The sequence below is a fragment of the Aquarana catesbeiana genome, linkage group LG09 (genome assembly GCF_042186555.1).
Source record: "Aquarana catesbeiana isolate 2022-GZ linkage group LG09, ASM4218655v1, whole genome shotgun sequence".
In the NCBI taxonomy this organism is placed as follows: domain Eukaryota; kingdom Metazoa; phylum Chordata; class Amphibia; order Anura; family Ranidae; genus Aquarana; species Aquarana catesbeiana.
This window is the reverse complement of record NC_133332.1, coordinates 225,841,132-225,854,853: the sequence shown is the minus strand read 5'-3', so window position 1 is coordinate 225,854,853 and position 13,722 is coordinate 225,841,132. Positions and strand designations below refer to the sequence as shown.

The window sequence follows — 13,722 nt, the reverse complement described above, 5'->3', positions numbered from 1 at the left end:
GGGCAAGCAGAGGTTCTAAGGATGGTGTCTTGGTAAAAAGAAGACTAGAGTCACCCTAGGTAGAAAAGGTCCTAAGCCTTAACTCACCTGATCCCATAAGGATCAAAGGAACAAAAATTCCATATCTAGAAACCGTCAGGGCAGACATTCACATTGCCAAGATGATAACTTATCAAAAAGAACCTTAAGACTGGGATCACACTTATGGGAATTGGATGCGGGTTTCCCCACATCCAATTTGCATGACAGGAGATTGTGACCGGCTCTCTAGAGAACCGGTTTGCATATCTCCAGGGTGGCTGTGGAGTGGATTGCAAAGGGGTCCTGTGCGTCTTTGGCTCTGTTTCAGGTCTGAATTCAGGCAAACATTCGGGCCTGATTCGTCCCTGAAATGGAGAACAGGGATGCACCAGACCCCTGCTACGAGGCACATCCGGCATAAGTGTGAACCCAGCCTCAAGGAGTGTAACGGTGGTTACTGAGCCTACCTAGAGAAAAAGGGTAGGTAGGGGATGTTTGGTAAAGTTTTGGAAGCCCTGCAAACCTGATAGAGGTGAGTGGACATGACTGGAACACAAGGTTACTTCCAAATCCCAAATCAAGACCTAAACTACTTTTTTTACCACAGCAAGACCTCCTGTTTCTCCCCAGTGGTAGAGGCACACTACTGTGTCCATATCAGGTGACCTCTTTAAGGATGATCTCACAAAGTAGGAGCCACCTGTTCCTGGGACTCCAGAATGCAGACTAGAAGACAAAGGTTTTCCAAAAACAGGACTTTCCAGAAGATGGGAAGAGAAATCTTCACCAACCCCAGAAGACTGATCAACCAGGTCAGGAACTACATGTTCATCAGGGGTAGACAGTTTAGTCTGCTGAGAAACCTGATTCACAACAGCAGGGGAAGGGTCATTTAAGAGAATGAGGTAAAAGAGGTGCCTCAGAGAGGATAGCCCCTCAACATGATACTCCTGCCATACCTGAGAGACAGGCAACTCTCTGACTAAAACAAAACATTTTAAGAGTCCCTTGCCACAAAACTATTCTGGTTATACAGTATCTGTCTGCAAGCGATTAAAATGATCCAGCACTGCTTTCTGAAGATACAAGATCCAGTATAATCTTGGTTACATTTGGACCATCAGTAAGATGTTAGCCCGCAAAAACTGTTCTCTGGCCCTCTACCTACAACCTTAATGCACCTCCTTGTAAGGCCACGCAGCGATGGGCCAATAGAAGACACATAAAATGAGAGGGGAAGGGGCCAGAGCCAGCAACAATAGGAGGTAGTGCTTTTTTTGCATTCTATAGGTCAGACTAGATGTAAAGAAACTAGAGGTGCTTGCTATATTGTGCAAGTGTCACTATGCTAAATTTTTAATGCTCATCGATTTTTCTTTTAGCTACATTGTGGAAACCCCCTTCACACGGAGAGCAAGGGTCAGACTCCTCCTATACCTACACACCTCCACTCCCAAAAAGCTAGCCAAGCAGGCATGTATAGTGCGGCCAGGGTCATAACGAGTGGGGCAGAGCGCCCTGGTGGCTGCCATCTTCAAAACCCTGTAAGACTGAAACAGTGCAACCTCTTTGGGGAATGATGGTCATTGCTATGCAGTGGGCAAAACACAGGTTACCTCTGGCTGTTGCAGGCAGGAGCAATAGAGCTTGATGGCTAAGGATCAGACATTTGGACATCAGTAGGCCATAGCAGAAAGGGCCTTTGTGTGACAGCCTTACTGGCGAGACTACAGGTAACAGCAGAATCTCCTTGACAGCAGAGATTCCTTGTGGGTCTACAGGTCAAAGCATTACAGAGGCCACACACTCACCTTTCCTTGTGGGGGCAGTGGATCACTGGTATTTTTGGAGTGAGCAATCTCCTAAGGTAACCAGTGCACTAGTTCTTCCTGGTACAATGCCTTCTCAGCTGACTAGGACCGCTGTGTCTACCAAAGGTCCAGATTTACATGTTTGCAAGTCATGGTCTCCCTGATGGCCAAGAGGAAGGGGATGTAGGGTGTGAGAAGTCCCATATGCTTTATTTCAGGTAGGGAGGAGCCTCCATGCATTGTATCCCCAAAGGCTCATTTTGTGAACACAAAAATATTTTACTCTTCTGCAAGTTCTTGATCATCCTCTGTCTCAAGGAGTGATCATTCTGGTCCCAGGGGACATAAAGGTTCTGCGGTATCTACTCAGACCTTTGACACATTTTGAAATCAAATGGGAATGTTTGTTCCATCGTGGATCTCAGGAGACTTAACAAGTGCTAACATTTGGGTGAAATCAGTGCTGTCCGTGGTGACCTCTCTCCAGCAGGCAGGTAGTTCTTGACATCTGAACATCAAAGATGCTTACCTGCATGTTTCCGATCCTTTTGCCTCTAAAAGGTTCTGCGTTTTGAGCTGGGGGACTGCCATTAAAAATTATAGCTCTGACGTTTGGCTTATCCTCAATTCCCTTTGTATTCACCAAAGTTTTAATTACTGAATGCCAGAGTATCCCTGTTGTGGATATCTGGAAGATTTACTTCTAAGGGAGCAATCCGCTTCTCTGCTGGGTATCAATGTGTTTCACACAGTGCAAACTCTGGAGAGGTTCAGGATGGTCCAGAATTTACAGAAATCAGCCTTAGCCCCAACCCCGAGATTAGGATATTTAGGTCTGACCCTGCATATCATCAAGGAGAGAGTGATTCTCTTTCTGGACATATGTCATGCTCTGAGGGCTCAGGTAGCTTTACTCAAGACTATACTTAATCACTCAATTTGCTCTTGAATGGGTTCTGGGAAGGATGGTAGCCTCTACTGAGGTAGTACCTTTGTCCAGCTTTAATGCAGTCTTTGGATTCCCTGATGTGGTTAAATACCAGCACAAGACTGCCTCAGGACTGGTGGATCTCCTCATGGATGCTGGGGATGGGAAAATCTTTAATCCTTATATTCTGGAGGGTCCTGACAATGGATAACAGCATTATGGGCTGCGGTGCAACTCTGCACAATTTCTCTGCCCATCAACATCCGGGGTTTGTGGGCCTTTCACCTTGCCCTACTGCATCGATCAGCCCTGCTGAAGGGCCTTCTTGTAAGGGTCCACTCAATGTTATGGTGGTGGCATATATATTTGGTCAATGAGTCACCAGAAGTTGAGCGTCTCAAGGGAAGCGGATACATCCTACATTGGGTGGAACTCCATGTTCCCACACCATCTGCCATTTCCCAGGGCAGTGGGGTTTTCACCCAGAGGTCTTCAAGGAACTCGGTCAATGGTGAGCTTCCCTGGATGTGGATGTCATGACATCCAGGTTCCGTGCTCAGCTCAATGGGTTTGTCTCTGGGCCCAGGGATCTTTAAAGTGGTTGTATAGGCTCATGGTTTTTTACCTTCATGCTCTAACCTATTTTGGATTAGCTGGTTGGAGCCTTTTGGCTTGTTGCCCTTCCCTCCTATTCAGTGCTTTGGGACATCCCCATTTCTAATGAATATAAAACCCTCTGTTTCCCATGATGTACTTACCGCATTTCTGGTTTACCTGCAAAACCCTTTTCTTGGGAGTACAACACGAGACACAGAAGTCCCACCCCTTTTCCTTGTGGTTCATGGTTTGCTACAAAAACTGAAGCCTTGCCTAACAGGGAGGCCAAAAATATTGGCACCCCTGCAGTTCTGTCACCAGTTCGCCCAGAAAATTGTTGCAATTACAAATGTTTAGGCATTCTCATGTTTGTTTCTTTTGTTTGTAGTGGTATGACACAAAAAAGTGGAGAAACAAAAAGCCAAATCTGATACATTCCATGCAAAACTCCAAAAATGGACTAGACAAAATTATTGGCACCTTTAATTTAATATTTGGTAGCACACCCCTTGTAAAAAATAACTGAAATCAATCACTTCCTGTAACCATCAATGAGACTCTTACACCTCTCTACTGTAATCTTGGACCACTCTTCTTTCGCCAACTGCTCCAGGTCTCTCAGATTGGAAGGGTTCCTTTTCCCAACTGCTGTTTTGAGATCTCTCCACAGGTGCTCTATGGGATTTAGATCTGGACTCATTGCTGGCCCGTTCAGTACTCTCCAGCGCTTTGCTTTAACCATTGAATAACTCCAACCACCATACCAATGACGCTTATGTTTCCAAGTGGGCAACAGACCTCCGGTGCACCAGGGATAAAGCAGACTGGTTGCAAATTTGGGCCACAATAGCTTCCTTCTCTATTAATGTCAATATGGTCAAGTCTGCATTCAAGATTGTTACCAGATGGTCCCATCACATGTAGCCCATCTTCAGCCTTCCCAATACTGGTCTGTGCTTTCGTGGCTGCGCAACACCGAGTGAGGTCTTACATACCTGGTGGACATTTCCTACGATCACATGGTTTTGGACCAAGGTCTTGAAGCTTATACATTCTTTGTTCGCCCTTTCCCCAAAGACCGTAGTATGTCTTATTACACCTTAACTACACCCACTTCCTGCCTAAGCCAATTTTCAGCTTTCAGCGCTGTTTAAATGACAATTGCGCGGTTATGCTACACTGTACCCAAACAGAATTTTTATCATTTTGTTCCCACAAATAGAGCTTTCTTTTGGTGATATTTGATCACCTCTGCGTTTTTTATTTTTTGCTAAACAAATAAAAAAAGACCTAAAATTTTGAAAAAAAAAAAAAAAGTTTTTCTTTTGTTTCTGTTATAAAATTTTATGAACAAGTTTTCTCCTTCACTGATGTGCACTGATGAGGCAGCACTAATATGCAGCACTGATGGACACTCATGGGTGGAACTGATAGGCGGCACTGATGGGCACTTAGAGATGACATTGATAGGCATCACTGATGGCACTGGCAGGCATTGGGGATGGGCACTGATTGGCATTTCCCTGGTGGTCTAGGGTGACATACCTGGTGGTCCAGTGTGGTGGTAATCCCTGGTGGTCCTGGGTGGACTGCGCTGATAAACAATCAGCACAGACACCCCCCCCCCCCATCAGGAGAGCAGCCGATCGGCTCTCCTCTACCTGCGTCTGTCAGACGCGAGTGAGGAAAAGCCAATCAACGGCTCTTCCTGTTTACATCTTGATAAGCCATGATTGGACACGGCTGATCACGTAGTAAAGAGCCTCCGTCAGGGGCTCTTTACCAAGATCGGTGTAGTGGTGTGCCAGGCTGACACACCACACCACTGCGCAAGAGCAGTCATTCTGGAGGGCCGTACACCCTGAACGAGAGCTACGCTGCCCAGCCGTCATTTGACGGCCGGGAAGTGGTTAAACTCCCCCGACTTTACTAAAACCCAATTTAAATTGGTGACTTACATTTTGTTAATAGCAAAACAAACTATCACCAAAGCATGGAAGAAACAATGTTTCCTTTCAGGAAGTTCGTCAGCGGATCGATGGGTTCTTTGTTTTGCGTGTTCAGCAGGATACTGGTCAGTTTCTCGTTAACAAACTCTACCGGATTTGGACCCTGTGAATACAATACTGTATGCTCGTCCATCACTGTCCATGAAGAGCTATATTTCATTATAATAGCCCAGCTTTGGGATCCTGGTCTTGGGCATTCCTGACGCTCACTCCACCTCTCTTTCTTTATCATTCTATTGTTGTAGATCACGCGTTTTGTTCAGACTTGATGTTTTGATCTGCTTATTGTTTCACGGCCTGCAACAAAGTTACCTGGCTCATTGATACCTACTCTAACTTGCAGGCTACAAGTTTTGTTTATTAAAGTGGAAGTAAACTTCCATCATTAACTTATACCTATAGGTAAACCTATAATAAGGCTAACCTATAAGTAGTGTAAATATCTCCTAAACGGGCATCAATTAGTAGATATTTACTATACATGCAGCCAGTGGCATCACTGGCGCATGTGCTCTGAAGGAACAGCCATCTGTGCCATTCCTCCAGAGCACTGTGCCGTGAACGGCGTCATCACGGCTCCAGCCAGTCACAGAGCCGGAGTTTGCAAACCCGGAAGCAAGACAGGTAAAAGATGGAGGCGCCTGCAGCTCTGACATCCCGGCACTGGAAGAACTTCATTTTAAAGGTTTGTTTAACATAATGTGCTAGTATGCGATGCAAAAAATAAAAAATAAAAAAAAAACATCCAGCGGTTTACCCACTTGCTGACCGGCCGCAGTACATATACTGCGGCAGGTCGGCTCTATTGCCCGAAATGACGTACCTGTACGTCATTTCGTGCAATAGCCAACGGGGGCGCGCTGTGTTTGGCTAGAGGGGGAGCCAATAAGTGGGTCCGGCTGATGTGATGTCCGCCAGCCACCCGCAATCGCTCCCCAGAGAGACAGGACAGTGGTCTGCCGATATAAACAAGGCAGATTGCCGTCCTGTCAGGTATGAACAGAGAGATCTTGTGTTCCTGCTAAGCAGGAACACGGATCTCTGTTCATACAGTCAGTCCACCCCCCACACAGTAGGAAAGCATCCCCTAGAGACACACTTAACCCTTTGATCGCCCCTGGTGTTCCCTGCTAGTGTCATTAGTACAGTAACAGTGCATATTTTTAGCACTGATCACTATAATAATTTCACTGGCTCCCAAAAAAGTGTCAGTCAGGTGTCCGAATTGTCCACCACAATGTCGCAGTCCCGCTAAAAATCGCTGATCGCCACCATACTATTAAAAAATAAAGAAATCAAAAAAATTCCATAAAAATATCCCATCGTTTGTAGACGCTATAACTTTTGTGCAAACCAATCAATATAGGCTTATTGAGATTTTTTTTTAACAAAAATATCTCAGGGGGGATTTTGTCCCACTCCTCTTTGCAGACCCTCTCCAAGTCATTACAGTGGATGTAAACCCAATTCATGAAATTTGAGCTGGGCACATATATCTGCAGTGTTTTCTTATCTCTCTTCAAAGCTCTAAGTCCCATGGCTTTCTCCTGCTCCTCTGTTATCGGCCTAATCATTTCTGACAAGTTCTTTGTCAACTGTGATAAAATCAGGCTGAATTTTGTTTCAGGGTGGCTACTATAAATAGATTATCAGAGAGCTGGTTTATTCACAGCACATCTCTGGAAGTCAACACTCACAGTTGAATCAGGAAGAGAAAATTCCATTTTCAAAGCCCTGGCTGAGGGAAGGACGATCTCACCCAAGATTTGACGGTACATGGCTCCGTCCACCATCCCTTTGATGCAGTGAAGTTGTCCTGTCCTCTTAGCAGAAAAACACCCCCAAAGCATAATGTTTCCACCACCATGTTTGACTGTGGGGATGGTGTTCTTGGGTCCCAGGCAGCATTCCTTCTCCTCCAAACACGGCGAGTTGAGTTGATGCCAAAGAGCTTGATTTTGGTCTCATCTGACGACAACACTTTCACCCAGTTCTCCTCTGAATCATTCTGATGTTCATTAGCAAACTTCAGACAGGCCTGTACATGTGCTTTCTTGAGCAGTGGGACCTTGGGGGCACTGCAGGATTTCAGTCCTTCACGGTGTAATGTGTTACCAAATTGTTTTCTTGTTGACTATGGTCCCAGCTGCCTTGAGAACATTGACAACATTCTCCCATGTAGTTCTGGGCTGATTCCTCACCATTCTCATTATCATTGAAACTCCACGAGGTGAGATTGTGCATGGAGCCCCAGACTGAGGAAGAGTGACAGTTATTTTGTGTTTCTTCGATTTGCAAATAATCGCACAAACTGTCATCACCCTCTCACCAAGCTGGTTGGCGATGGTCTTGTAGCCCAGTTCATCCTTGTGTAGATCTACAATCTTGTCCCTGACATCCTTTGGGCTTGGCCATGGTGGAGGGATTGGAATCTGATTGATTGCTTCTGTGGACAGGTGTCTTTTATACAGGTAACAAGCTGAGATTAGAGCACTCCCTTTAAGAGAGTGCTCCTAATCTCAGCTCCTTACCTGTATAGGGGGAAATGCCTTGATAGGGGATCAAATACTTATTTCACTCATTAAAATGCAAATCAATTTATTATTTTTTGAAATGCGTTTTTCTGGATATTTTTGTTGTTCTGTCTCCCACTGTTAGAATAAACCTTCCATTAAAATTATAGACTGAGCATTTCTTTCTCAGTGGGCAAACATACAAAATCAGCAGGGGATCAAATACTTTTTTCCCTCACTGTATACACAAGTTTTTACTACCCAATTTTGTTGTGCTGTATGGCTACGTAATGCAATTCCATATTACTGTCATTCCCTCTGCCTGCTTTTTAGATTAACAGAAATCATCACACTAACCATAGCCATCCCGAGCTCTCTCCTGTAGATACTAATATAATAAGGCCGATTTCAGTTTTTAGCGGACATGGGACATCGGGAAATACAGATTTCAGTTTTCTTGGCTAAATTATAAAAAAAAAAAAAAAAAAAAAAAAAAAAGCTTTCATGGTTTTTAAAAAGGAATAAATGAGCGAATACATATTTGCATGGAGTGGTCTATTAAAAAAAATACCAGATTCATTTTCCATAAAATACAAGACACATTAATGTGGAAAACTGTAGTTGAAAATCTCTCAGCTAGTATATTCTAATAAAGAGCCAACTGGAACACCCATGAAATTATTCTCGGCAGACCACAAAAACAATCCTCTGTGCACTTCGACACAGTCTATGAGAATGAAAGATTCTGTTTAAAAATGGCTGATAAAAGACTGAAGTTCCATCATGTACATAAACGATGTGAGGTAAAACATAAGAAAAATTCAGGACAAACTGCAGTCTCTTTAAACACCAGCTCAGCACAATTTTTTTATAAAAGTTTAAAGAAATATTCGTTTTTAATACAAAGCCCTCTCTCCCTTTGTGGAGGTAAGATAGGGAAGCTTCTCAGCCTCAGCGTTCAGTGTGAGTGCGCAGGTCCGTGGTCACAGGGTCGTGCTGAATTGTTTGGTGTAACATGAGAGCCAAGAGTCCGGCTCGGTTGGTCATGGCCATTCGGACGTTGCGCTCTTGTTCAAAGAGTTCATCCAGTTTGTACCACTGAAATGACACAATAAAAAGAATGTTCAGTGTAAGAAGGTCTGGTCCAGTAGTAGGGGATTTTTTTCATACTTTAAAATTAAAAGTTATTAAAGTGGAATTAGAGGCAAAATATTTTTTACACATTGTATAAAGTGAGAGAGGGTTAGAACCTTTGTCCAGTTTCTGTTGATATCCTTTGTGCCTGTTGAAGACAAATCCTCTCACAATCTCTGTGGTCATTTAGAATGGTAAACGGGTTCTTTAGGTAACATGAGGAACCTGTCACATCTAATGATCCCAATGCAGCACTGTCTGACTCTAGGAAAGATATTTCACTGTGCATAAAAATACATGCTAGGGTTGCACCGATATTTTTTTCAAGTACTCTCTGATATTGACTACTAACTCTTTTTTTTTTTAAATGTCATGTGACAGTGGCACTAATATGCAGCACTGATGAGGCGTGGACTATGTCAGTAGTTTTCTTATTACAATTATATATATATATATATATTAAAAAAAAAAAAAAAAAAAGGAAAAAAGTGTGAGAATCAATTAATGTGGAATTACTGCCAACACCCTAAATGACATCATGAAAAGAACATGCATCAAGTGCATTGAGAGATGCCCCCTTGGACTTTGATGTCAGAAGTAAAGTATAAACAATCGAAGTATATATAAAAAAGCACAAGAGTGCCAACTTTATTTAATACAAAAATAATACAAAATATATAGATGTAATAACACACATAGAAATAGCGATTTTAAAATGTATTGCAGTGGTAAATCAATGAATAAATATAAACAAGAGGTAGTTAGTACATATTCACCCAAGTTGGTGGTCAAGAAAATTACTGGCCGAACCAAAAAAGGAGTTAACCAGCTAAAGTCTTAACACGTATAAACCCGACATGTTTTGGGAATTATTTGTGCAATGGTGTGCATATTTCTTCTTCAGGGGTAATTATAGACTGGTAATTATGTTCTTTTCTGCAACATAAATGTAAGTAGATAATAGTATTTGCATGACAACATTCAATAAATATTGATAATGTCAGTAGCCTTATAAAAATAGTGGCAAATAGCATAACCAAAGGTACTTACAAATCAAAGATTCACTGCAGGTGTAGTAAAAAAAGATACTGGACAATACAGGAGAATTTTACATGCTGGCTGCCCATATCACCACACTAGCATGATAGATTGATTGGAGCGTGCACTCAAAGCCCAATAATCTGAACGTGTTCACAAAGGGCACCTGACAATCGCCACAGCGGCGCTGAATGCATTGTGGAGACAATGGCAGGGAAAAAAGGGGGATGAGTCCCTTACATAGCAGAGGTGCAAATATGCACACAATAAGTTAGTAAACAAAAAAAGGAGTATAGATAGCTGATCCAAAGTTGATTTCAGCAATATTAGAAGTTAAAAAGTTTACCTTCAGGGAGTAGTAGCATGGATGATGCAGACACCAGGTCAGCAGCTGGCATACTGACAAGGCTGTGTGAGCGTCAGTAATTATCTGATCAGCTGTGTCTGACATCAGCCAATAGGAGCTGTGTCTGCCATCTCGCTAAGTCAGCTGTAAGAAACAGCTGACTGCGAGGTCCGGACGCCCTTCAGACGTGGTGGTGCGTGGCGTAGACACGCCTCTCGGGGCATGATGACGTCACGCATCCCCGCGTCACCGGGAGTGTCTACGTAAAGACAGGGGCGGATGAGGATGTGGCAGAGAGCCATCTAGTGGGAGGACAAGAGATCAGCCAGGATGTTTACAGTTAAATCACAAGAATTACATAATGGCGATGACTGCAATAATGCATAACATAGTAAAAGTGATAAAGAAAACAAGAAAAAGGGAAAAGGAAAACGGATGGAATGGTGGTGGAAGAAAAATTAGATGGATAGAGTTACAATATGGGTAAAGGCAAGAGGAAATGGGAGAAAAATCTAAAGGAATAAAATAAAAATAAGAATAATGATGACAAAGGGTCCTACATATTAAGCTCACAGACCGAAGAGGTAAATCCTGGGAGAAATGATCTAACGTTGACTGCTTCGTTTAACCCAGGCGGTTGAGTAGCCTGTAAAATGAAAATCCATCTGGATTCACACTGGAGGAGGCGCTTATTAAAGTCACCTCCTCTAGGACGAAAGTGCACCCGATCTAATGCCAAGAAAAATACCTTGGGAAGTGATTTTGGGTGCACCATGGCCATGTGCTTGCCAATGACTACATCTGCATCACGTTTACGAATTGTTACAGTGTGTTGGTAGATTCTTTTCCAGAATTCTTTAATTGTCTTCCCGGCTCACAAGTGGGAAGGTACACCATGCCGGGAGTAGTGTAATTAACATAATGTCTTGAGTAGAACCGTTGGGTAGGTCGATGTTCGTTCTTCTGTCCATGTATTGACAGTAGGGGAAACCCCCACAGGAGAGAAAGTCCTAACATTTTACATGTGTCACCCCTGTTAGGTTGGTATTCACTAGTGACTACCCTGTCACCCACAGATGGAGCTCTTCTGAAGGTGACAGCTGGTGTATTTGGGACAAACTGGGACAGTGATGGGTCCATAGTCAAAAGGTGCCAGTATCTACTTAGGATTATCCTAAACTGCTTGTGTTGCACTGAATATGTGGTAATGAGCCTACTTGTATCATCTCTTTTTGCACATTAAGTAGCTTGCGGCGAGGTAAAATGATCATTTTTTTATAAGCCCTTTTTAAGCATGTATTAGAGTAACCTCTTTCGAGGAGCCTTTTTCTAAGAATGTCTGCTTCTTTTTTGAAGATAGTGTCATTTGAGCAGTTTTCGGCGAACCCTAAGGTACTGGCTATAGGGTATGGACATAAGAAGAGGTTTGGGATGGAAACTAGTTCCGTGAAGCAGCGAGTTCCCTGCTGTGGGTTTGCGATATAGTTGACTTGATAGGCTTCCATCAGACTTCCATCAGAGATGTACTCATTAAAAAACAGTCTGATGGAAGCCTATCAAGTCAACTATATCGCAAACCCACAGCAGGGAACTCGCTGCTTCACGCAACAAATTTCCATCCCAAACCTCTTCTTATGTCCATACCCTATAGCCAGTACCTTAGGGTTTGCCGAAACTGCTCAAATGACACTATCTTTAAAAAAGAAGCAAACATTCTTAGAAAAAGGCTCCTCGAAAGAGGTTACTCTAATACATGTTTAAAAAAGGCTTATAAAAAAAACGACCATTTTATCTTGCAGCGAGCTACTTAATGTACAAAAAGAACCGTCTAGGGATGATACAAGTAGGCTCATTACCACATATTCAGTGCAACACAAGCAGTTTAGGATAATCCTAAGTAGATACTGGCACCTTTTGACTATGGACCCATCACTGTCCCAGTTTGTCCCAAATACACCAGCTGTCACCTTCAGAAGAGCTCCATCTGTGGGTGACAGGGTAGTCACTAGTGAATACCAACCTAACAGGGGTGACACATGTAAAATGTTAGGTACTTTCTCTCCTGTGGGGGTTTCCCCTACTGTCAATACATGGACAGAAGAACGAACATCGACCTACCCAACGGCTCTACTCAAGACATTATGTTAATTACACTACTTCCGGCGTGGTGTACCTTCCCACTTGTGAGCCGGGAAGACAATTAACGAATTCTGGAAAATAATCTACCAACACACTGTAACAATTCGTAAACGTGATGCAGATGTAGTCATTGGCAAGCACATGGCCATGGTGCACCCAAAATCACTTCCCAAGGTATTTTTCTTGGCATTAGATCGGGTGCACTTTCGTCCTAGAGGAGGTGACTTTAATAAGCACCTCCTCCAGTGTGAATCCAGATGGATTTTCATTTTACAGGCTACTCAACCGCCTGGGTTAATCGAAGCAGTCAACTTTAGATCATTTCTCCCAGGATTTACCTCTTGGGTCTGTGAGCTTAATATGTAGGACCCTTTGTCATCATTATTCTTATTTTTATTTTATTCCTTTAGATTTTTCTCCCATTTCCTCTTGCCTTTACCCATATTGTAACTCTATCCATCTAATTTTTCTTCCACCACCATTCCATCCGTTTTCCTTTTCCCTTTTTCTTGTTTTCTTTATCACTTTTACTATGTGATGCATTATGTGTAATTCTTGTGATGTAACTGTAAACATCCTGGCTTGTCCTCCCACTAGATGGCTCTCTGCCACATCCTCATCCGCCCCGTCTTTACGTAGACACCCGGCGGGTAAGCTCCACCAGTGTAGGCTGGCTGGATGACGCTATGCTCCATCTCCATGCTGGGAGGAGCTATTGCGCTCCCCTCACTGTCCCCAGTGTCATGAGTTGGGAATTCCTTCCCGCCAGTGACGTGGGGATGCATGACGTCATCACGCCCCAAATGGCGTGGCTACACCGCGCACCTCCGCGTCTGAAGGGCGCCCGGACCTCGGTTTCTTACAGCTGACTTAGTGAGATGGCAGACGCAGCTCCTATTGGCTGATGTCAGACACAGCTGATCGGATAATTACTGATGCTCACACAGCCTTGTCAGTATGCCGGCTGCTGACCTGGTGTCTGCATCATCCATGCTACTACTCCCTGAAGGTAAACTTTTTAACTTCTAATATTGCTGAAATCAACTGGATCAGCTATCTATACTCCTTTGTTTACTAACTTATTGTGTGCATATTTGCACCTCTGCTATGTAAGGGACTCATCCTCTTTTTTCCCCTGCCATTGTCTTCACAGTGCATTCAGCGCTGCTGTGGCGATTGTCAGGTG

At 43.4% G+C, this 13,722-nt stretch overlaps 1 protein-coding gene across 3 annotated transcripts in view; it reads right to left on the bottom strand.

Annotated features, from left to right (window-relative positions):
• Positions 1-8,419: 8,419 nt before the first annotated feature.
• CXXC1 (CXXC finger protein 1) overlaps positions 8,420-13,722 on the bottom strand; it is a 49,946-nt gene continuing 44,643 nt past the window's right edge. For all 3 annotated transcript variants that reach the window (XM_073599858.1, XM_073599861.1, XM_073599859.1), the window contains one exon: positions 8,420-8,977. In XM_073599858.1, coding sequence (XP_073455959.1) covers positions 8,831-8,977 — 147 coding nt within the window. In that variant the 3' untranslated portion in view covers positions 8,420-8,830. The remainder of the gene's footprint in view (positions 8,978-13,722) is intronic.